At 37.2% G+C, this 26,092-nt stretch overlaps 1 protein-coding gene and 1 long non-coding RNA gene across 2 annotated transcripts in view; both read right to left on the bottom strand.

Moving 5' to 3' along the window:
• Nucleotides 1–7,378, bottom strand: part of LOC134201687 (protein angel-like) — a 37,701-nt gene extending 30,323 nt beyond the window's left edge. Inside the window, exons 1-2 of the mRNA XM_062676928.1 lie at nucleotides 7,332–7,378; nucleotides 6,355–6,500 (exon numbers count right to left, since the gene is read on the bottom strand). Of these exons, the coding sequence (XP_062532912.1) occupies nucleotides 6,355–6,500; nucleotides 7,332–7,378 (193 nt within the window). The remainder of the gene's footprint in view (nucleotides 1–6,354; nucleotides 6,501–7,331) is intronic.
• Nucleotides 7,379–8,180: 802 nt separating this feature from the next.
• Nucleotides 8,181–25,012, bottom strand: LOC134201786 (uncharacterized). Its single transcript, XR_009977048.1, has 3 exons — nucleotides 24,356–25,012; nucleotides 22,960–23,115; nucleotides 8,181–8,773 (listed from the first exon to the last, which is right to left on the bottom strand). It is a non-coding gene; the product is annotated as an uncharacterized LOC134201786 (long non-coding RNA).
• Nucleotides 25,013–26,092: the final 1,080 nt, after the last annotated feature.

The following is a 26,092-nucleotide window of genomic DNA, read 5'->3' as shown; positions in this document are numbered from 1 at the left end:
AATCATTCTGCAATTGGATCTCTCTTAATGAATGGCCAAAAATTGTCTTTAGTAAAACTGTTAAAAACCTTGGCGTTACCTTTAACTCTTTCTTAAGCTGGAATGAGCAGGTTAACAATGTTAGCAGCAAAGTTAACTTTGCATTCCATTCACTCAAATGTCTCCAATATTTTTTGCCTTTGGAAACTAAAATTTCTCTTGCCCAAAGTCTCATTTTACCCATTTTGGACTACGCTGATGCTTGCTACTTGGATGCCACTGAGGAGCTTCTCAATAAGCTTGAGCGTTTGCAAAATTTGTGCATCCGTTTTATTTTTGGTCTCAAAAAATATGATCATATTTCTGAATTTCGCAAAAAGCTCAAGTGGCTCCCAGTCCGTTTCCGCAGAAATACTAGAATGTTGTGCTTCCTATTTAATATCCTACATAATCCTAACTACCCACAATATTTACGTGATCGCTTTACCTATGCCCGTCCCTCCATTGCTCCTTGTAGAACACACATTAAAACTCTTCTCAAATGCCCTGTTCATAAAACACATGCTTACGCAAAATCATTTTCTGTACAAGCAGTTATACTTTGGAATTCCCTCCCTCCAAGCATACGAGCGTGCAAAACCATAGCAGCGTTCAAGAAATCTGTTAAAGAACATTATTTATCCTCACCATCTTAAATAAAGTATATATATTTGTATAATGTATTATAATATAAAGTAAGTATACTTATGTGTGTATTTTATATACCTAGTCAGGTCATAAGTATTGTCACACAGTAAAAACTTTTCTTTTAGAATGCTGGCCACAAAAAGTTTATTGAATTCGAATTTCGAATTGTTCATGAAAATAAAAATGTATACTTTTAGAATTTTACTCATTTTTAAATATGGAGTAGACGCTTAAAGAAGACCGTGTTGCAGTTATTGCGTTGCATCGTTGCAGTTACGCGCCAATTCAAATTTTTAACATACTGAAAAATTTGAATATAACCAAAAGATTCGTTTATCGTACCATCAAACAATACAATGAAGACTCTAGTGTAGATAACAGGTCAAGAAGTGGTCGCCCTCGGTCTGTTAGGACTCCAGCAGTGATAAAAGCTGTGAAGGCGCGAATTCAAAGAAATCCCAAACGTAAGCAGAAACTGTTGGCCCTTCAGATGGGGTTAAGCAGAACCACGGTGAAAAGGGTGTTAAATGAAGACTTAGGGCTTCGGGCATATCGAAAAAAAACAGGACATCGTTTGAATGCTCGTCTAATGGACCTGAGACTGAAGAAATGCCGCGCTTTGTTGAAGCGATACGCGGGAAAAAAATATCGGGAAATTCTTTTTTCGGATGAAAAAATTTTTACCGTAGAAGAGAGCTACAACAAACAAAATGATAAGGTGTACGCACACAGTAGTGAAGAAGCGAGCAACCGTATTCCGCGTGTCCAACGAGGTCCTTTTCCATCCTCGCTCATGGTATGGTTAGGAGTTTCTTATTGGGGCTTAACAGAGGTACATTTTTGTGAGAAAGGTGTAAAAACGAATGCAGTTGTGTGTCAAAATACAGTCCAGACGAACCCTGTGGAACCTGTTTCTCATACCATGTTCAATAACAGGCACTGGGTATTCCAACAAGATTCGGCGCCAGTTCATAGAGCGAAGAGCACACAAGACTGGCTGGCGACGCGTGAAATCGACTTCATCCGGCACGAAGACTGGCCCTCCTCCAGTCCAGATTTGAATCCGTTAGATTACAAAATATGGCAACACTTGGAGGAAAAGGCGTGCTCAAAGCCTCATCCCAATTTGGAGTCACTCAAGACATCTTTGATTATGGCAGCCGCCGATATTGACATGGACCTCGTTCGTGCTGCGATAGACGACTGGCCGCGCAGATTGAAGGCCTGTATTCAAAATCACGGAGGTCATTTTGAATAAACTTTAGTGTCATAAGAATCTATGTTTTGTTAAGTTCATTTTGGTATATGAATGGTTACATAATGAATAAACTTGTTTCAATTATTTGACATTAAACATGTGACAGAATTTATGACCTGACTAGGTATATATATATGTGTGTGTGTATTTGTATGTATATATATTGTTTTGTATCTTGTAATTTGTATATATTATTATATGTAATGTTTACTGTATGCACTAGGTTTGTGTTCCTAATTCTTTTTTCCTTTTGCGGGCCTACTGGAAGAGATTTCAGCATGAAATAAGTAGTGCCCTTGTACTCTGTATTCTTATTGACGTGTCTTTTCTAACAGCTGTGTGTGTGTGTGTGTACAAAATTCAAAAGAAATACGTGTCCGATTTTATGGGACAGTAACAAAAATGGAATACTGGTAACAAACTAGGATTTTATAAGGCTAGTTTTCGAAGTAGTTCAAATTATAATAAACTTTGACCCGTGTTAAAAATAATTATAATTATATTTATATATGTAGAATAGAGTATGAACTGCTGTCAAAGGACGTTTAAACATTTTTGGTTTAAAAAATACCCTATTCAAATATTTGGGAACATTTACGAGTAATAAGCATAATCACATTTTTGGCACCAGAAAAATAGACAACGTAATAATATTTTTATTTCTTCAGCGTTCATACTTGATAAAAAATGCAGCGGATTATTAGACGAATCTGGAATAACATATCGGTGCCTTGATAAACTGTGTCGAAGAAAAAGGCCAATAGAGGCCAAAGTGTAAACACAGGCACGCCACTTTTGTCTTTGTTTATTTTTTTCGTCTTCTGACATCTCATTTACTGATTTATATAAATATTTAGATTTTATCCTTTCTATGTTTCGTATTCGCTGCTCCTCCTTCTTTTCTGGATTTTCTTTAAGTCTTTTGCGGTAGTTCCTCATTTTTTCAGCAGAGGTTAGAGGCATTTTTATTGAGAGCTGTAAAAAATTTAAGCGTATCCATGCTCAAACAGTTGATGGTCTTTTTGATCAATCCTAATTGTTGTTTAATCCAGAACCAGTGCAGGTTACAAACAATATGCATATCATTTTTAACCAACAGCATTGTATTAGCATTACTGTAGCAGCAGTGTAATAGAACCCTTTTTTTACGTTACCCAGAACAACAGATATTTTGAAATTTAGCCCACCACATCAGAAGGAATATCATGCAGTAGTTCTCTCTTTACTATGATCGCACTTTTAGATTAAAACAAGCAGATATATAAAAGTCGCATTTGTCGCACAAAAATCAAAAATAGCATAAGGGGTGGGGAAGGAAAGGGAAGGAGAAAGGTCACGGAGGGTGAGGAATTGTGGGACAGGGAATAAAAAGACAGGAAGGGGCCAACTGATACTCATTCCCACACGCAACGCAACAGTCCCTAGAAAATCTGTTGCGATACGTGTAGTATAATGAAAGTGCCAGTTGCTATTTGGGCCCCGAGGTAGAGGGATAAGGGCGCCGGGACTCTCACTCACCAGTCGAAACGCGGTGGCCTCTAGGAGGCCCCCACTTCACGCTGATTTTCTGTGAGAGGGTAGTATTTCACCGGTCGATCCTGCCCACCTACGTGCTACAGCGAACTGCAGACTTGGATCTACCACTCTAATACTACATTAATCGATTCTCATATTTCTTCAAAACTATGGTAACAAAAACTGGAATTTCTAGGTGGAACTTTTTACGGGACAAGTTAAAATCATTAATTAGAAATTTAATTATAAAGTAATGCTAAAAAGGATGTTTTAGGATGAATTGACTATGTGACTTATGGCTATAAATAAATAATATTTTATATTTATGCAATGCCCATGTCCATTCAACTAAAGATCGATGGTTTGGTAAGATATTGAGATTAGGACACTGCACTTTGGTTGAAGCTGATTTATGATATATATTTTTAATGAAAAAATCTCATTGTATTTATGTCTGTTTTTTTCCTTTCTAATAAGTAGAGTAGTTTTACTGCTTACACAATTTATAAAAAGTAGTAATGATCTAATATATTAGCCGGAACAAAATATTAAAACAATGGGACAGAGGCTAGTCTATTGTGCAATAATTTTGAGAAATGCTCAGCTAGATTTCGGGTCGGCGCAAAAATCCGTCTCGTTAAAATATAACAGCTCACTTGAAATGTGAGCTCTTTATTTTGTTTACTTCACTTCAGACACCGCCAATGTCAAACCGTCTCACAATGCCGCAGTGTGTATACAAAAGTTGCAAAAAAATGCCCGAAATAGCAATTTAACGGCCGGAGTATCTTACTTTCGGTAAGTACCTGAAGTATAAGTTATATTTTAAGCTTTAAGCTAATAAATAATATTAAATTTTAAACAAAATTACCGATTTTTAACCACCGCTACAAAAGTTGGCCAAGGCTCGCCAACACTTGGACAAACTTTTATTTAACAGAAGAGTAAAATGCATGGAGTAGATTTGTGTTGTAATAATTTTTAAAAATTTGTTAGTAGTACTTCAAAATTGGTTAGTTAAAATTGGTTAATGCTGTTTTGTGTCTGTTTGTTGGACTCTTATTAGATACTTAGCTTTCCTTTTATATTTTAGCTTTCCTAGTAATCACGTGTGCGGAATGGATCTCGATTGTCGCCAGAGAAAGAAGAGATTACTTTTATAACCAAGCTAAGAACTCGACTCATTGACACTGGACATCTTTGCCTTCCGTGCTCATGGCTACTGAAACGTGGCCGAAGCATTATAATAAAAATATCTCGCTTAAAACCGTTTAAACGTTGTTTTATTATGTGTACTAGTCGCGAAAACTTAAAAATATACTATAAAAATATGTATTACACAAAACGTAACGCTAATAAAATAATAAGTAATGTATAGATACTAACAAACATAAATTCTCAAAACATAAAAAGTAAACAACTAAACTTTTACTTTTATTCATTTAATAAATTATTTTAGTGTTCAACGCGACTCCCTTACCTCCTGTAGTAAAAGAAATTGAAATTTCAAGACGCAAAAAAAATAAAAAACATTATGTTAGTTCTCAAAGCTATCACGGGAAAAATTACTTTATTTGTTGGCAGTTAAGGTTGATTTAACATTAAAGGTTGTTTAACATATCGCACCTTCGGTAGGACAAGGGCCGAAGTGCTAATTTTAAAAATGTTCAGGAGAGATGTTTTAAAATTTTTATAGATTTTAATTGTGTTTTTCTGCCCATATTAATGTAAAATAGTATTTTATTTATAGCAAAAATATACCTTATACATGTGAATATAATATATAATATAATATATAAATATGTAATTTGAAAGACTGAGTTATTTATTTATTTATACTAATTATTTAATGAAATATTAATGTATGCCTACAATTATGCCATTATCCCACCAACATTTAAATAAATGTGCAGTTGCGACCAAAGTTACACATTATATTGAAATGACTTATTAAATGAAAATACTACTTATTTTCTACATCTTTATTCTTCTTTATTAAATATTATTCTTAGGAAAATCTTTATCAATGATAAAATAAAACTACAATAAAAAAAATAACATAAAATTCACTTCTAAAAGGTTTACATTAAATCTATAAAATGCTACATATTCCTTTGTGGAATGCCAAGTAAATGCGCAAGACATTTATTTTTTCTGTCAAATATGTGCTCTCAAATTAGGCATACTATGTACACAAAATCTGACCATGACTTTCCAAAATATAAAACAAAAAAGGGCATATTTACCTTAATGACCCCTATGGTCCAGTATACAACCACTACTCGCGCGGGCGATGCCGCAAATGACCAATAAGATTTTGTCGCGCCAATATCATCCAAAAAACGAACGAATGGTACAAAGACACTTTTGCCATCTGGCGAAAATAAACTGAATCTAGTGAAACTCTTTGTTCCTACAGGTAAAAATTAGTTTTTAAGGCACTTTGGCATATTTAACTCATTTTCAGAAATTTTAGCACTTCGGCCCTTGTCTTACCGAACGTACGATATGTCTTTTCATTTGTAAGTGACAGGAGTAATTTATGGCTTTGTGACGAATGATCCTAAGTATTAGATAATGTTTTGGAGATTTGTGACTTTATTACTAGGTGGCATAGTTGTAATTAGTTTGAACTTAAAACTGTTTCAAAACTTTTTTCTCCGTTTGTTGTAAACCAATGTAGCTATGTATGTGTATAGTCACGCGGACAGTTTTTGCTTTGATTTTGTACGTGTCCCTTTATCTAGTTACTATTGTTGATCGAAGAGATCCAGAGATATTTTTTAATTCTGAGTGTAAAGTATTTTTTGAATCTAATAGATCTGTCTGATCTATCTGATAGAAATAATTTCATTCATTAAAGAATCAGATTTATTCTAAATAAGTAAGTAGTATAAACAAGATATTATTATTACTCTCGTCCGAATCGGTCTTCTTCCCTACAGTCTCCCAGGTCCTGAAGTTGAGTGGGATCTTTGTTGGTCTCCTGTGGTGCTCGGATTTCGCGTCCTCAGAATCATATTTCTGTTCAACAATCGACGTGTCTTCGCCTGATGAATCACTGCTATATTGATGTTATAAAATGCATTTCAATTATTAATATTTCAGGTATAATAGCCGGCAAACTACTTGAGCATTTGTTGACGTAGTGGGGGTAAGTTCGCGCATGGTACACTCACGTGCAAAAACATTATTTACTCTGCGTCATAATGCAATTAAATTATTAAAATATGTATTTATTTATATATTTTATAGAACATCAACAAAAAATATGGGTTAATAATTTTAATAATTGAATCTTGGGGTAAAATAGATATTCCTTCTATTAAGTAAAAACTAGAGCTGTTGCCAGGTCTTGGTTCAGTTGAAGCGAAGCTGGTATTTGTAATTTTTTTTTCGTTATCATAATCTTGACCATCTTCATCGTCACTGTTTTCATCACCAGAGTCGCTATCATCGTGATGAGTCGACATAGTGCTCATCGGTGTAGTTTATAACTCTGTCGGTTCGGTCTTCTTTTTTGTCTATAATTAATTATTTTTTGAAGATATTCGATTCGTAGTAATCGAATGTAACTTTTTTCAATCACCAGCTTCCGATTATTTTTTGTTTTTTTTTTCCATCGGAAGCCTAGCTCTTTCATAATTCGTCGTAAACTTAATTTCGAGCCATTAAAATTTATATCTTCTTTAAATTTTTCAAAAGCAGAATTTCGAAAGAAGCAAAACAAAGGTAATAGATATAGGGTGCAAAATTAGAAGGCTTAAATGGCGTTGGGCAGGGCATATGGTTAGAGGTAAAGATAAATGGAGCAAAGTTGTGACACAATGGTATCCTAGAGAAAGTAAAAGGAAAAAAGGTAGACCGCAAAAAAGATGGGATGACGACATACGACAAGTGGCAGGCGTCACATGGAACAGAGTGGCTCAAGAAAGACATGAGTGGAAAAGGTTGGAGGAGGCCTTTGTCGATTGGCAAACAGATCTGCAGAAAATAAGAAAAATTCAAATAATAGGCTAGATTAAGGTTTAAATAAAATTTAAGTTTTATATATTATATTTAATTTTAGTCATATAATTGTAATATGGATCTGAATAAAAGGCTATATTATTATTATTATTAAATTTTTCGAAGCCTTTCTACGGTACGGAGTTTCGCTGCTTGTTATGTAGTTATTATGAATACATATTTTTATTACAGATTGAATGAAACTATCCATTCCGGTAACTTTCTTCTTCCCTGATCTTTTCTTACCCGGAGTCCGAAACACGGCGAGCAAGCCAGAGCCTTTAGCTTCGTTAATATTGCACCTAACAGTACTCACTGATGTTTTTGTTGCTGCCGAAGTCTGTTTTACTTTTTCCATATCATTCTTCCCCTGTTTTATAATGAAGTAATATACGTCTTACACAATTTTTCTACCCTTTCTTTTGAATACTACACCAGTTTGTCACTATATAGTGTATTTTTTATAAAAAATCAACAAACACTCGACAAATAGCAATGGCAACAAAGTCAACAAGCAATTATAACAAATAACTTAACGATTAATAACGATAGACTTTTCACTGTACGCAAGCGTACTTTTGGGAGCAAGCGGAACGAGGGCGCGGTGCGGGGCGCAAGGTTCGACTGATCTACCAATAACGCGCTCGATACGATTTCCCCTGCCGTCGCGCCTCACCCTCACCACCAAAGTGATCTGAAATTCGGTTCTGCGCAGTCAAGGTCATTTGCCGGTTACTATACTTACAATACATTTCAACGCGGGTATGGTATAATTTATGTTTTATTTTAATTTATTAATTTGTAGTTAGACAGCGCTTCGTGAATATATTTATTTCACTTTTACCGTACTCGAATGAGCAACAAAACGCAATTTATCATCGATTAAAGAAAATCAACATACACTTCAAAATTTCCTCCGAAACTGGCATGATTGTCGGTGGGCTGGCTCTCGTCCATCATTTGCCCTTTTGTCGTACTCTCACCGGAGTGAAATGTTGATATCTTTATCCTCAACCGTTTCTTCTGTCGCAGCAGCAGACCCGTGTGCAAACACGTAGCTCTCGCCAAGCACTGAGGCAAGCACTTCTTCCTGCTTAAATATGCAAACTTCCTGACATGTGCCCCGCAATATGTGTTGTCTGTGACTATTTTCAATAATCTGCAAAAACTGTTTGTCTTCAGCATATCTTTTCTCAATTTATTACTGTTATTTTACATATTTATAATTTTGTTAGTAGGTAATTGTGTACATACATATTTATATTTGTTTTTTAATAAATATCTTTGGTATGATGTATGGGATTTGCTCTGCTGCTGTTGTCAATTCTGAAACAAAAAATACGTATTAACGTAGATTTTTGTCGTGTCAATCACGATCTGAAATATTAGTATGTAATTAAATTTGAAATTATGTTGATTATATATTTCATGTAAGTTTAAGATTGAGACTTCTATTAGTTGTCGCCCGTTCCAAAATAAATTAATCATGCTAGAGAATTAATATTTTCGAAAAAAAAATTGGATCTATACTGTTGGAAGATTAGGTTATATTAGATGTCTTAGTACATATTTTTTAGTGTATGTTTATGACTGTTTCATTGACAATTTAATAAGCAACTTCATAGCTGTAATTCTTAAACAAAAACCCTTTCCACGGACATTAACGAAATAAATAAAACGCGATAAATTTTTTATTTAAGCGTTTTTGAAGTAATTACTTAGGTCGAGAGAGATGACAAACCTTTCAGGCACACGATAAGTACTTGGTTTATAAATAAATTTGAATTGATTCATTTATTGCACGGTTAGTTGGACAGGCCCAAGGATAACCAGGTGTTAGGTGGTAACTGGGGCCTATGGACATCAATACGTCAACGTTTAATATGGGTACCTTGAGACAAAATGTCTTATTACCGGTTTTGATTTAAAACGACTTCCCCACCCTTCAACCCGAAACGATTCTCCGTATAAAAAAAGAATCGTGGTTTTTAAAGGTTTAACTTTATCTTATTTACGATTTTGTTTCTCATAACGTAATTCTTTTCAATCAAGATTGCATATATCCTATATGTTTAGTTAAATCTAAACTGAATCGTATTTATGATTATTTCACGATTAACCTATCCATAACTTCCTACAGAAACGCATGACTTTTTCGTTATAGAAATAGGGTAGTGGTACATTTATCAGGCAATTAATTAATAAATATAAATATATTCAGTCAAAAAGGTAGGTATCCGGAATCAATGATTCGTTTATAGTTTCGTCACAACTGTTTTTCAATTTGGCCCCGAGTTTGAGTTTCATCTGTTAATTAGATTAAATACAATGCTGTTTTAAGTTATATCATACCTAGTGTATATTACGAATTTCATAATGGACAAAGCATCTAACAAAGAGTTTCGTCTTAAATTTTGCATCGCCAATAGAATTTCGTAATCGGAGTCACTGAAGATGTTACTTAAGGCTACATCAAAATACGTGCTTATGAGTGGAATAAATCGTTCAAAAGCGGTCGAGATGTGGTGGATGATTTGCCTGGCTCCGGGAGGCCATCAATGTCTGCAGCTGAAGTTCACATCGCAAAAGTGAACATAATAGTGATTGAAACAAAACTCTATAAATACCGTCGAGCAACCATCAGACATGGCTACAGTCGACCTCATTCTTTTTCCTAAAGTTAAATTACAACTTTGTGGCACCCGTTCTCATTCGGTAGAAGACATAAAAGAGAATTCGCGGAAAGCAACTTCGCAAAAAATATTTTGTTAATTAGATTATTCGTTGGCGTAAGTGTCTCGTTTCTAAAAGAGCATACTTTGAAGGTGATAAAATAATTTTAGATGAATACCTAACTAACATTTTGTGTATTATATTATTGATATTTTCTCGACAAGTTTTAATCGCCAAGTTCTACGAGAGGTGACCAGTGCTTGAAGAGCTTAAAAGCACAGAAAGTGGTTTCGAAGGATCCGACAAAACATATTTCGGGTGTCGGCCGCTATGCGTTGCCCTGTCGCTTGGGTCGGATATGTAATTAGCGGCGGCAACGATAAGAGAGTTATCGTGTAGCCCCGCTTTTTCATGAGTATGTCTCTAAATATTCCAAGCTGTTTAAAAAAGTCTGTACATTGGCCAAGTCATTGCACTTAGGCAATCTTATAAAAAATGCACCTGACAAAATTAAAATGACTTGGAATATCATTAATAGGGTGACTGGGAATGTCAGAAACAGCAATGCTGAATTAACTTTGAAAATCATGATCGAATAATAACTTCTCATCAAGAAGTGGCCAGTGCCTTTGAGCATTACTTTGCTGATATCCCAGCTTCTACTATAAAATCTTTAATTTCATCTCCTACCGCCGCCGAATCATTACTGCAAGATCATGTTGATAAATGCAGTGTTAACTTTAAGTTCACAAATATTGATATAAAGGACATACTTAATTGATAATTTCAAGCTCATTAATATTAAGAAAACTGGTGATTTATGGGGAATTTCAATTAAGGTTATAAAATCCATCTATATATATAAAAATGAAACCCGTTTTCCGTTGTCACGACAACATGAAAACGGCTTGACCGATTTGGCTTTTTTTTTTGTAGTTTTCTAATACTCTGTACAAGGTTCTTACGGAAACAAATATTAAGAAAATCTCTCAGAAAGATTGAAAAATATACATTTAATTTTGCATATTTTAAAAAACGCGCGTAACGAATGTCAACGTCATTCAATTTAAAACAAAAAATCTGTGGTAATCTGTGACACCACATCGATAGCCGCGCTAACAAATGTCAACGTCATTCAATTTAAAACAAAGGAATCTGTGGTAATCTGTGACAACACATCCATAAGGACTTTTTGGCGGGAACGCGAGGAGTGAAGTTGTGTGATTTGTTTTATTTTGTCTATTTAGTGTTTCTTCAGGTTTAAATGTGTAATAACGGTGGTTTATTAACTGTTTAATATCTGTGAAAGTGCACAAATGTGGGAAAATGAAACAAAGCTGCTGGACGCAACTTCTCGGATTCCTCCAAAAAGTCCACTGAAAAAATCTCAGTAAATGACCACAATTTTACTGCGATTATATTTCATCCCATATCATCTCATTTCATTAAATTTCATCCCAGTTGATTAATGTTTCAAATTAATCATCTTCATTTCATTTCACTCCATATTATCATTTTTCATAAAATTAAGAATATAAAGTAAAATAAGACATGACTTAAAGGTCTTAGTTACCAGGTCATAAAATCTCTTAAAAAAAAAAAAAAAGGACTTTTTGGCGGGAACGCGAGGAGTGAAGTTGTGTGATTTGTTTTATTTTGTCTATTTAGTGTTTCTTCAGGTTTAAATGTGTAATAATGGTGGTTTATTAACTGTTTAATATCTGTGAAAGTGCACAAATGTGGGAAAATGAAACAAAGCTGCTGGACGTAACTTCTCGGGTTCCTCCAAAAAGTCCACTGAAAAAATCTCAGTAAATGACCACAATTTTACTGCGATTATATTTCATCCCATATCATCTCATTTCATTAAATTTCATCCCAGTTGATTAATGTTTCAAATTAATCATCTTCATTTCATTTCACTCCATATTATCATTTTTCATAAAATTAAGAATATAAAGTAAAATAAGACATGACTTAAAGGTCTTAGTTACCAGGTCATAAAATCTCTTAAAAAAAAAAAAGGACTTTTTGGCGGGAACGCGAGGAGTGAAGTTGTGTGATTTGTTTTATTTTGTCTATTTAGTGTTTCTTCAAGTTTAAATGTGTAATAATGGTGGTTTATTAACTGTTTAATATCTGTGAAAGTGCACAAATGTGGGAAAATGAAACAAAGCTGCTGGACGTAACTTCTCGGGTTCCTCCAAAAAGTCCACTGAAAAAATCTCAGTAAATGACCACCATTTTACTGCGATTATATTTCATCCCATATCATCTCATTTCATTAAATTTCATCCCAGTTGATTAATGTCTCAAATTAATCATCTTCATTTCATTTCACTCCATATTATCATTTTTCATAAAATTAAGAAAATAAAGTAAAATAAGACATGACTTAAAGGTCTTAGTTACTAGGTCATAAAATCTCTTATAAAAAAAAAACACATCCATAACCGCGTTAATAATAACTTTATTATGTTTTTAATAAAGTTCGTTTTGTTTTAAAGACTAAGAAGTTTTTTGTTTGCTAATAAGTGTTTGTTAATCATGGTAAGTTCACTTCACTTCATATCGATTTTTGGTAACTTTTGGTGACTACACAATATTACAATTTTACATGGTTATATAGAAAATATATGAGATCTTTTTAATTTCAGTTGGATTTTCGTTTTTAACAATGTCACCAACCAGACGTACAAACTTAGGCCGCAGAACTCGAAATACAGCAAGTCAAAGAAATATAAGAGCAAATCAAACTGATGAGCAACGCGAAGCCCGAAATGAACTTCAACGGAATCGAAATCAACATAGAAATGTTGTTTTTAATCCCCACAGAGCTGCATTCAGTTATAATGTGGCAATTGATTACAGTTCAGAGCAAATTGTTGCTATTGGACTAATGAATATTGTGTGTCCACATTGCAATGCATTGAAATTCAAAAATGAAGCCCCTGGATTGTGTTGCGCCAGCGGCAAAGTCAAATTGACGCCATTGGTACCACCACCAGAGCCACTACATTCATTGGTTTCCGGAAATGGGCCAGATTCTAATCATTTTTTGACTCATATCCAGCAATACAATAATTGCTTTCAAATGACGTCATTTGGCGCAACAAAAGTTATTCGAGACAATTTTATACCTACTTTCAAGGTAAGTAAGTATAATGGCAAACAATTTTATTAAGTTATACAACCATGTAGCTGGTGCAAAATATGTTGAGCCAGTGTTGTGTAGACGTGTTTATTTTGTAAACAATAAGTCAAATACATAATAATAGTCTATAACCCAATGAGTTAATCAGCAACATTTTATAACATGTTGTATTTCATAATGGCATGAGCAAGGTGTTCCAATACTTGGTAAAGCCTACTACCTAAAGCTGCCATGGAAGGCTGCTGTTCAATGTCGAGGTTTAAAGTAGTTTTAATTTGAAATGATGTAAAGTATTGTGGCAGTATTTTGCGAGCCACATGGTGGTACAAACAATTTGCTATACAATTACCTAAATACATATTTATATTCTTGCAGATTCAGGGTCAAATATATCATAGAACAGGTTCCTTATTGCCAGTGCCTGATGAAGACTATAAATTTTTGCAAATATATTTGATGGGCAATTCAGCAAGAGAAGTCGATCAGCGTTGCGCACACATCAACTCAGTGAAAAGATCCATTGTGGAACAACTTCAAACATTTTTCCATCAACACAATGAATTAGTTGCATTATTCACAACTGCATTAACTACCCCATGATCTGTAAGCGAAGTAAAATGTCCCTTCGGAACAAGGTGACACTTTAGAAAACTTGCATAAGGCCCGTCATGACTTACGCGAGTGTGGTGTTCGCTCACGCGGCCCGCACACACATAGACACCCTCCAATCCCTACAATCCCGCTTTAGCAGGTTAGCTGTCGGGGCTCCGTGGTTCGTGAGGAACGTTGACCTACACGACGACCTGGGCCTCGAATCAATTCGGAAATACATTAAGTCAGCGTCGGAACGATACTTCGATAAGGCTATGCGTCATGATAATCGCCTTATCGTTGCCGCCGCTGACTACTCCCCGAATCCTGATCATGCAGGAGCCAGTCACCGTCGACGCCCTAGACACGTCCTTACGGATCCATCAGATCCAATAACCTTTGCATTAGATGCCTTCAGCTCTAATACTAGGGGCAGGCTTAGGGACCCCGGTAACCGTACTCGTCGAACTCGACAAAGAGGTCGACGTGCAACCTAACCCATGCATCAGCCCGCTGAGTTTCTCGCCGGATCTTCTCAGCGGGTCGCGATTCCGATCCGGTAGTAGATTCATTCGCGAAACAATTGCTCTTGAGTTGTTAGGTCTCCTTCGGAGGCGCTCGGGCAGTTGTTAGCAAATCCCACCCCTCTTGGTTGAGCCTTTGCTCGCCCACCTGTCCTGGTGAAACTGGAAAGGCCTTCGGGCCACCAGTAAACTTTCAATCATAAAAAAAAAAAAAAAAAAAAAACTGCATTAGACCGCATGCCATCAGATAATCATAAAATTGTCATCAGAGCCGATAAGGCGCCTGCAGGACAACATGCTGGACGTTTTAATGCGCCAACAATTGATGAAGTGGCTATTGTCGTCGTAGGAGAAAATTTAGAAAACCGAGACATTGTTTTACATCGGCGGAACGATCAACTTCAGCGTGTGTCTGAAACACATCGCTCATATGATGCCTTACAATATCCTATCCTATTTTGGCAAGGTGAAGACGGCTATCATTTTTCAATTAAGATGATAAATCCAGTTACAGGTAAATTAACAATATATGTTTACTACATTATATGTTTACTAACATATGTTTACTAACTTAAAATTTATATTATTAACACAAAAAATTGTTTACAGGTGCTGAAACGAACAAAAAAGTTAGTTCAATGAATTATTATTCATATAGACTGATGGTTCGGCAAAATGAGGACAATCACATCTTAAAGTGTCGGCGTCTATTTCACCAATATGCTGTGGATATGTATGTGAAAGTTGAAACTGAACGATTAACATTTATCAGGTTGAACCAGGCAAAACTCCGTTCCGAGGAATACATTCATCTTCGGGATGCCATTAATGCTGATGGAAATGCACAGAATGTTGGCAGAACAACTATTCTCCCAGCAACATACGTCGGAAGTCCGCGACATATGCATGAATATGCGTAAGATGCGATGTCTTATGTACGACATTATGGCACACCAGATTTGTTTATCACGTTCACATGCAATCCAAAGTGGACAGAAATTCAACAAGAATTATTTACTAGACAATCACCTATTGATCGCCACGATATCACTGCAAGGGTGTTCAAAATGAAATTAAAATCACTCATGGATTTCATTGTTAAGCATCGGCGAGACGCGCTGTTGGATGTACTCAGTTGAGTGGCAAAAACGCGGATTGCCACATGCACATATCCTCATTTGGTTAGTTGAGAGGATAAGACCAAATGAAATTGATAATGTGATATCAGCAGAAATTCCCGATAATAATGAAGACCCACTGTTACATGAGGTTATTACAAAAAATATGATACATGGTCCATGTGGAATATTAAATGCCATTTCTCCGTGTATGGTTGAAGGAAAATGTTCAAAACGCTACCCAAAACAATTAGTAGCAGAAACTATTACTGGAAATGATGGATATCCACTTTATCGCCGCCGATCCATTGATGACAATGGAAAGACAACAATAGTCAAAGTAAATCGACAAGACATTGAAGTTGATAATCGTTGGGTTGTTCCGTTTTCGCCATTACTCTGCAAGGCATATAAAGCACACATAAACGTCGAATTTTGCCATTCCGTAAAATCTATTAAATACATTTGCAAGTATGTGAACAAAGGTAGTGACATGGCTGTCTTCGGAGTTGCTGCAGAAAATTCAAATGATGAAGTCACTCAATATCAAATGGGCCGCTATGTTAGTAGTAACGAAGGCATGTGGCGTATATTTTCGTTTCCTATACATGAACGACACCCTACTGTTGTTCACTTGGCCGTACATTTGGAAAATGGTCAACGGGTGTATTTTACAGATGCAAACGTATTACAACGAGTTGACAGGCCACCATCGACAACATTAACCAGCTTCTTTGAAATGTGCCAGAATGATGATTTTGCCAGAACGTTACTTTACTCCGAAATGCCAAGATATTATACCTGGAATCAATCATTAAAAAATTTGAACAACGAAAACGAGGACAGCCAGTTCCAGGTTACCCACGAGTATTTTCCACCGATGCACTAGGCCGTCTTTATGCAGTGCATCCCAGTTAAGACGAGTGTTTTTATTTGCGTTTACTGTTAGTCAATGTTCGTGGTCCAACATCATTCCAACATCTGCGAACTGTTAATGGTGTATTGTGTGGCACATACAGAGAAGCCTGTCAACATTTGGGATTGTTAGAGAATGACACTCATTGGGACCACACTCTCGAAGATGCTGTGATTTCGTCAAATGCTAAACAAATACGAACATTATTTTCTATAATTTTGTCTACATTTTAGTGTGCAGCTCGCCTAGCCTTATATTTGTAACTGCACGCACTAAATTATAAGAGTATTACACGAATTGTCGACTTGAACAGTTCTCTTTTATTTCACCTACAACACTCCAATACATGGCGACCCTTAGCCAGCAGTTAAAATTTTGCAACATACATAAATTACGAGAGTAGCTGAATAAATTATGAAGAATATTATGAAGAATAGAAGTTTGTAAAACGAGAAGAGGAAAGAAGATTTTCAAATAACCGAAAATGAAAAAAAAGAAGAAAAAAATAAACCCTCACAGAAGATTGATTTGGATGAAGCGATGAGAACAATAGAAGAAGACAGAAAAGGGTGTTGCTGCCGGGAGCCGGGAGAATGCTCAAGCCTTATGATGAGAGGATATGCAGGGCGCCGGGAGATAAATTGTACGGGTCCGAGGTGGAACAGCTAGGAGTCAGCTCGACTCCAATGCTGAGGAGTTCAGTCACCCATGCTACGTAAGACGTCATGACCTACATATACGTTGACAGTAAATACGTGCTTACTGCAATGTAAGTTTTTGCTTTGATATTGTAATATTTTTTTTTTCGTTATTTTAGTGTTCTCTATTACGAGTATATGTTGTTATTATTTAGTTCATGCGAAATTTCTTTATATTTAGTTTAAGGAAATGATGTCACGATAATTGCGAGATTTACATGCTAATTTAAAATATTTAAGAGAATATGTAGTAAAACTTGGTCCAAATAGGCGTACAAGAAGATTTAGGTTTTAAGAAACTAGAGGAAGCTCAAAAAGAATATAGTAAATTGGAGTGTATTTTGACTCAACCGAATCAAGAAATTCAAGATCAGAAATTAGATTATAATCGTAACTATAATTGTTATGAAAATAGCACAGGTCAAAGAACTTCACATATCGTAAATCGAGGTAAACACTCAGGCGATCAACGCCAGCGTCAGCATTTTCGCGGACGGCCGATGAATAATCAGCGTGTACAGCATAATACGCAAGAGTCCAATGTCCAAGACAACTTGCGCAACGATAACGCAAATAATTATGACAACTTAGAGTTTTTTCGCACCTAAACAGTGCACTCATTCGATTTTTAGTTATAGTAATTTTTGTGTAATTAAGTGTCAACTTAAAAATAGTAATATCAATCTTAATTTATTAATCGATCTAGGAGCTAGTTTATGTGTACTTAAGTATGAATGGTTGTCGCGACATAAGAATTTATTGAATTTAGTAAAACATGATAAGATAATTATAAAAGGAATTAGTGGTAATTTAGAGTGTATGGGATATATTTGTTTAAATATTATAAATAATCATGTGAATTTTGCACAACGCAGCTGCAGATGCATTGAGCCGGATACCTATTACATCGAACAGCTTAAAGGAAATGCAACAGCATGTAGTATCGTTCATGACAAGAGCACAGGCTCGTAGGTTACGAATTGACTGTGACAATAATAACATGACTACGGAGGTATCCTCTACTCCAAGGCCTGATCAACCTAAAGTAGTGGAAATCCTCAAACGACCAATTGACGGCGTTGAATTGATTCTATTTTCTAATAAAAATACATTAAAACAGATAGAAAAATTCAAACATTTTACTAGTGATAATGGTAATTGCAAATTCGTGCCTGAAAAATCAGCAATTTTTATAATTTCTCAATCGTTGTCTACCGTAAGTGTGTTAATGAGAGAATTATAACGTATTTGCAAGCAAATCAAAATAAACATGCTCGTAATAATTAAAAGCAAGCGCTATGAACGATTTGTAGACAATTTTATAAAGGAAATGAGCCATTTGAAAGATTTTCCCAAGTTACTTGTTATTAAAGACGTGACAAGTATTACTGACAAAGATGTTTGTAACTTAAAATATTGTTTTGTTGGATTTTTGTTAGTAAAGTATGAAATTTAATAATATTTTGTGTAATTTAGTTTAAGTAAAAAAAAAAACAAGGAATTATATAATAATATCATTTTTTTTTTTTTTAAAGGGGGGAGGTGTAGTGTGCAGCTCGCCTAGCCTTATATTTGTAACTGCACGCACTAAATTATAAGAGTATTACACGAATTGTCGACTTGAACAGTTCTCTTTTATTTCACCTACAACACTCCAATACAACATGCTTCCCATCAACACCGACTGATTTATGGTATAAATACAAAGATCATATGGCAGAAGATATATTGCATCAGATGCGTCTTCGAACATCGAATGCAGATTTGCAAATGAACGAAGAAATTCACAATGAAGCATTAATTTTAATTGAGGACATGTGCTTGATGCTTACCAACAAAGTATTAACACAAATAGGAATGATAGCACCCAATCGCCCAATGCACGACTCATTTGATCAAGAATTGAGACGCGAAGCCCAATACGATTCCGAAACATTACGAGAAATTACGATACGCTCATGAAAGTAGTGAACGATGGATCTGGCGGATTTTATTTTTTAGATGCTCCCGGTGGAACTGGAAAAACTTTTTTGTTATCATTGATTTTGGCAACGATTTGATCGCAAAATGGAATTGCACTAGCCCTAGCTTCATCAGTTATTGCAGCTACGTTGTTGGAAGGCGGTCGAACAGCTCATTCAGCTCTCAAGCTGCCGTTGAACCTTCAAATTAATGAGACTCCAACTTGCAACCTTTCGAGGAATTCTGCGATGGCCAAAGTGCTGCAGCAAACCAGATTGATCATTTGGGATGAATGTACGATGGCACACAAAAAATCTTTGGAGGCATTAGATCGCTCGATGCAAGATTTACGGAATAACAAAAAACGGTTTGGTGGTGCAATGATACTATTGGCAGGTGATTTTCGACAAATATTGCCAGTTGTTCCATGCTCAATGCCTGCTGATGAACTGAATGCATGTTTGAAGTCGTCCATTTTATGGAAATACATTAAAACACTTAAATTGAGTATAAACATGAGAGTCGAATTGCAGGAATACCAGTCTGGAGAAGTGTTTTCCAAACAACTGCTCGATATTGGTAATGGTATTATTGCTGTTGATACATCATCTGGATACATTACATTCCCTACCAATTTTTGTAACTTTTGTGAATCAAAGACAGAACTCATGGAGATGGTTTTCCCAAACATTGCTCAAAATTACGTAAATCACGTTTGGTTAAGCGAACGTGTTATATTGGCAGCAAAAAATGTTGATGTGAATGAAATGAATTTTCAGATCCAATAGAAAATAGCGAATTGAAGAATTACAAATCAGTTGATTCCATTACTAATGAAGATGAAGTTGTCAATTATCCAACAGAATTTTTAAATTCGCTGGAATTGCCCGGCTTACCACCTCATAATCTGCAATTAAAAATCGGATCAGTAATTATTATGTTACGTAACATAAACCAGCCACGTCTGTGTAATGGCACCCGGCTTGCGGTGAAGAAATTATTGAACAACGTCATCGAAGCCACAATTTTGAAAGGGAAGTACAAAGGCGAAGATGTTTTAATCCCACGCATCCCTATGATACCGAACGACATGCCATTCAGCTTTAAACATTTACAGTTTCCAGTGCGGCTTGCATTTGCAATGTCAATAAATAAATCTCAAGGGCAGTCGCTAAGTGTATGTGGCATCAACCTAGAAAATCCATGTTTTTCACAAGGCCAATTATATGTCGCCTGTTCCCGTGTCGGAAAACCATCAACATTATTTATTTACGCGCCAGAACATAAAACTAAAAATATAGTTTATCAAAAAGCATTAGAATAGAGAGAAGCAGGTGAAGGGTATAGAGGCTATTAGTTGCTTTCTAGAGCGCACGTGGTGTTGAGCTCATTTTTTACTTCAAAATGTAAAGTTGTTCAATAGCGATTTGTAAAAATATGAGTGAAATTGAACCCTATGGAATAAACACTATTATGAAAAGATATATTATGTTGTTTTTTTATTTAATAAAAATTAGTAAAGTCCTCAGGTATGGCGAGACCAGGGAAATAAGGATTCATTTTTATATGGAGGATATTATAGATTCCAGTTCAAATTGAATAGGTACTCATACATAAGATAGGTCAGCTATACAAAATAAAGTAGTGCATCAAAGCTAGGTTAAGGCGGTACGAAGTTCGCCGGGTCAACTATCTGAAATAATTTGACATGATAGACGTTTACGTAAACTTTACAGGAAAAATAAAACGATGTCTCTAGGTAGCAGCACTCTTGACAATTATACGTACTTGATTGACGAAATTTTGTTCAGAACTCTCCGACTCTCTCTTGGTCGGTTTTGTGACTATTGACGATGATTTGCCATTCGACTTCTTCCGCTAGTTATTGATATAATCCCACCTTACCTTGCTACAATATTTAATGACTGTATTGATTGTGATGTGTTTCCTGATCTAATGAAATATAGTAAAATAATACCTTTCTTTAAATCTGGTAGTACTTTTGACCCCTCTAACTTTAGGCCCATTTCAGTACTACCTTTTTTTTTTTTTTTTTTTTTTCGGGTAGAGGGCCGAACCTCCTACGAGGTCCCCGCGCAAGAGGGGCGCGCGGGGTATGTGAGACTCAACGATCTGCATGGTGTTGTGAGCAGACCGCGGGCCCAAGGATTTTAGGACCCACCCACTAAACGACTCCCCTGCACTCTTACACCCGACGTCCGATCCCCTCCGAGGTCAGAACCCGGATGAGGTAGGGGGGCTACCGCGGTCAACACTACAACCAGACGGCGCGGCTCACCCCAAGGACGCCCAGCCGACGGAGCCTTCGAGGCGAATCGAAGGCTCTGAAACGTCGGCCGTCTCGGTACGGCAGCCCATCGGGCCGCCCAGACGGTGCCGCTGGTGTCCCGGAATACCCCGCTGGACCAGAACCAGCCTGCCGGGTCGGGACGCGATACACCGTCGACCGGTCGCTCTATTCACTCCACGGCAGCGCGCTAGAGTGCTGGTAGCGCGCCGCGCGGTCTCACCCCCTCAGGTCGCCCCTTGACCTTCACCGGGGGGAGGCCGCCACCTACAGGGGCCGGGACGTACGGGCGTATTCCCGCCTCCGGCCCCCGGCTCGACGGCGACGGATCGGTGCGGAAAGGGAAGAGCTCTCCCTCTCTCGCTCCGCCGCCTCCTTCTGCGAGATGGTGGACTCGCAGAAGTCGAGCATCGCCTTCCAGGACGCGTCGCTGCCGAGCATCGTAGCCACGACGCGCGGCAGCGAGAGGTCCTCTCCAATGACCGCGACGAGGGCGGCGCGTTGCTCGTCGAATCCAGAGCAACGCGCCAATGTGTGTTCCGCTGTGTCTTCCTCGTCGCGGTCCGCGCAGTGGTGGCACTGCGCCGTCGGTTCCCTTCCGGCTATCTTAAAGAGGTACCGGCCAAAACACCCATGGCCGGTCAACATCTGCGTCAGCCGGAAGGTGAGGCATCCGCGGTCGCGGCCCACCCAGTCCGCGAGAACCGGGCGGACCGCCTCGACGGTACGGAGGCCGGCCGACGGGTCCGCCAAGCGGCGAGACCACGCCTCCAGCACGGACCGCCGAGATTGGAGCCTCCGCGCTCGAACTACTCCTTCGCCGGGGCGCCCTTCCCCCCTAGAGCGAAGGTCGCTACGCCACCGGTAATCGGCAGCGAGCGCCTCCGCCTCCAGGTCCCAGGGTGGCGCCCCGGCGAGCAAGCACGCCGCCTCGAAGGAGACGGTGCGGTATCCTTACAGTGAGTAAAATTTTTGAAAAAATTATTTTGGAACAACTTTTGAACCATTTCAATTCCAATAACCTGCTTCATAACAAACAATATGGATTGACTAGAGGTCGGTCAACTATTGATGCAGGTGTAGATCTTATTAAAAATATTTTTCAGGCTTGGGAGGAGTCGCATAATGCCCTTGGGGTATTCTGCGACTTATCTAAAGCTTTTGATTGTGTTGAGCATAATACATTGTTGAGGAAATTACACCATTATGGTATTAGGGGCGTTTCATTAGAACTTATTAAATCTTATTTATCCGGAAGATTCCAAAAGGTAGACGTTAAAGGAACGAGATCTTCCGGTGTCTCAATATGGGTGTTCCTCAGGGTTCCATATTGGGTCCCTTCCTATTTCTTGTATATATCAATGATTTACCAATGTTTATTGAAACCCGTCACGGGGTCGTATTATTCGCTGACGATACATCATCATTGTATAAAATTAAACGACATTTGGAAGATTATGCCGATGTGAATGATGCTATCCCGCGCGTGGTACATTGGTTTAGTGTTAATAATCTGTTAATTAAATAATTAAATAACAAAAAAACAAAATGTATAAAATTTACCACACCTAATGTTAGACAAGTAGACACTAATATTACTGTAAGTGGAGAGACACTGGAGCTTGTGGATTCGACAGTTTTTCTTGGTATAACAGTTGATTCCAAGCTGCAGTGGGGTCCTCACATATGCAAGTTAGCGAGTAGACTTAGTTCTGCAGCGTTTGCTGTAAAAAAAAATACGAACGTATACCAATGAAGATACGGCACGTCTGGTTTGTTTTAGTTATTTTCATAGTGTTATGTCCTATGGCATTTTGCTATGGGGCAATGCTGCCGATGTCGAAACGATTTTCGATTCGATTGCAGAAGAGGGCTATTCGTTTTTTTTTTTTTTTCTACCTAAGCTGATAGCCTTGAGAGACTATTCCAGCATAACCGTAACTAGTAGGTGAGCTCACGGGGCTCAAACCTGACGACGATGCTAACACGAACCCTAGCAAGAGCCGTGCTTCGCAGAATCTACCACCGGATCGCAAGCGCGACCCACTGAGAAGATCCGGCGAGAAACTCATTGGGCAGTGTCTGAGAGTTAATTTACTCGTCGAGCCCTTCGTCGCAAGCGACGGGTTCGACGAGAACGGTGACCGGTACTTGAAGTACCTAGAAGCACCGTTAGTGGATCGGGAGGATCCGAGATGACGTGTTTTGGGCGACGTCGACTGCTTTCCATTCTTTCCGCAGGATCGGGAATGAGCTATTCGTGCTATTTATAATATGCACCCGAGAGAATCCTTGAGGGACAAGTTTAAGGAAATCAAAATTCTAACTTTAGCGTCCCAATACATTTTTGAAAATTTATTGTACGTGCGTAAAAACATTGAAGAATTCCCCAGAGTCTGCGATTTGCACAATGTGAACAAACATAGGCTTGCGTTGCCGGTGGCTCAAATTAAGAAAATAAGCAACTCTTTTAGGGCGCTGGGTGTACAACTTTTCAACAGGATCCCAATAAACGTTCAATTACTACCTGTTCATAGATTTAAGAAAACTGTCAAGGAACGTTTGTGCAACAAGGCATATTATAAAGTTAAGGATTATTTACTAGATGGCACTACCTGGGAATGAGGCGTTCGCTCCTGGCCTTTTCATTTTCATTATTATTATTATTATTTTAATTGTATTTTTTGACTTGTTTTTTCCTTTATTGTAAATATTTTTATTTATTTAAAAAAAAAAAAATTTTTTGAGAAAAAACAAAAAAAAAACCACTGAGTTTGTTTCTTCGGTTCTTCTCAGGACTGTGGCTTTTTTTGGAACCGGTGGTAGAGTTAACATTGTTATTTATAATTTATATTTTGACATTCAACAAGTGTGTCATACTGACATCTAAATTGAAATAAATGATTCTTGAATTTGAATTTGAATTTTGAAAGTAGCGTTCTGACGCTCCCTTTAGATACTTACTATCAGTTCTATGTTTAGGTGGTCGTGAAGGTCGACATTTCTCAAGTACCATGGTGCTCCGACGGCTATCCTGCAAAAACGGGATCGAATGACCTGGAGAGTTTATGTGCGTGCGGGCCCGGAGCGAAAAATATACTTATATAGGTCATGACAGAACGTATATAGGATTTATACTGACACCTTGTTATAAAGGGACAATTTACTTCACTTGCAAGTCATGGGGTAGAGTCGACCGAGTAGGAACACGGCTCGGTCGTGTATGATGTTCGCGATGTGGGGACCGAATTTCATCCCTCTGTCAAGGGTGACGCTTAGCTACTTGGCCTTCGAAGTCCACGGTATGGGCTGGATACAAATTCTGATGGCGAAAATGGAGTTACCACGCCTAATTCGGGACGAGATGCTAGTAGTGGTGTCGGGAGGGCGACCCCTTTTGAAGAGCACAGTCTGTACATACATTTTATTATAATATGTAAGTCTATAGTAACATTAATTTTGTGTTTGTTCCAGGCACCATTATTATTGCCAAAATTGGATACTTTTCATAATATAAAGTTTGTTTAAATAGCTCGACAATGTTCCATGTGTAGCCATAACACGACACTGGCAGAAATTGCTGAAAGTATCGGCAGATTGCCATTAATCAAGAGAATAATAATAATATGTAATTTTTGGATTAGTAATCATTAGTTTGTTGATTGTGTAACTCTTTGAATTATAGATTGTGGTGTCCAAAGTTTTAGGTTTATTTATTGTGATGCTTCTAATGTAATTTAAATAATTTCTTTTTAATGTAATTAATAAATACACAAAATACTAGCTGTACCCATCCGCTTCGCTGCGCATTTAAAATTAACATTATTATTTCTCACCACCACAAAGATTCTCGTCATTAACGTACCGCAACTGGTGCAGGGAGTCCAACACTCATATAAATATTAGCCTATCCATTAAGTACATGTATTTTCTACATGGATACCAAGTTTCAAGTCAATCAGATGCATGGTTCAGTAGTTATAACGGAACATCCGTAAAAACATCTGTAAATTTATATATTAGTATAGAAGTATAGATTTGGTATAAAGTTAATTGGATAATATTGACCTCTATGCCTAATGGTGTTGAGAATACACTGGGCTACATTCCGAAAAAAACCCTAAACTTTAAAAGAACAGAAGAGTGTCAATGGTGATCAGCTGTGTATGATTATGTTATATTTATAATGTCATATGAAATTTCGATTACACAGCATACAGTAACCCTAATAAATCTGGAAAACTCATCATCTATCATCTATCTATATATATAAAAATGAATTGCTGGTCATTAGTCTCGCTAAAACTCGAGAACGGCTGGACCGATTTGGCTAATTTTGGTCTTAAATTATTTGTGGAAGTCCAGAGAAGGTTCAAAAGGTAGATAAATATGAAAACACTCTGAATTAAATAAAAATAACAATTTTGTTTTTCCTTTGATGTGTCCCCCGTCGGACGGATTCCTTTTGTTTGTTTTAAGTTTATTTTATACAAAAGTTTAGGTTCTTTATTTATCGATTGAGGCACTACGAAGTCTGCCGGGTCAGCTAGTTACCAATAAAATAGAACACAAAAGGCTAAAGCCCAAAGATGTCTTCCGATCACATGACTCAGGAGCTAAAAATGCTAGTAACAAAGCTCTTTATGAGGCCAAAGGGAAGAATAAGTGGAGAGAACAATGCAAAGAGTATAGAAGAGAAAT

Source organism: Bombyx mori, chromosome W (assembly GCF_030269925.1).
Source record: "Bombyx mori chromosome W, ASM3026992v2".
In the NCBI taxonomy this organism is placed as follows: Eukaryota; Metazoa; Arthropoda; class Insecta; order Lepidoptera; family Bombycidae; genus Bombyx; species Bombyx mori.
This window is presented reverse-complemented; position numbering and strand designations above follow the sequence as displayed.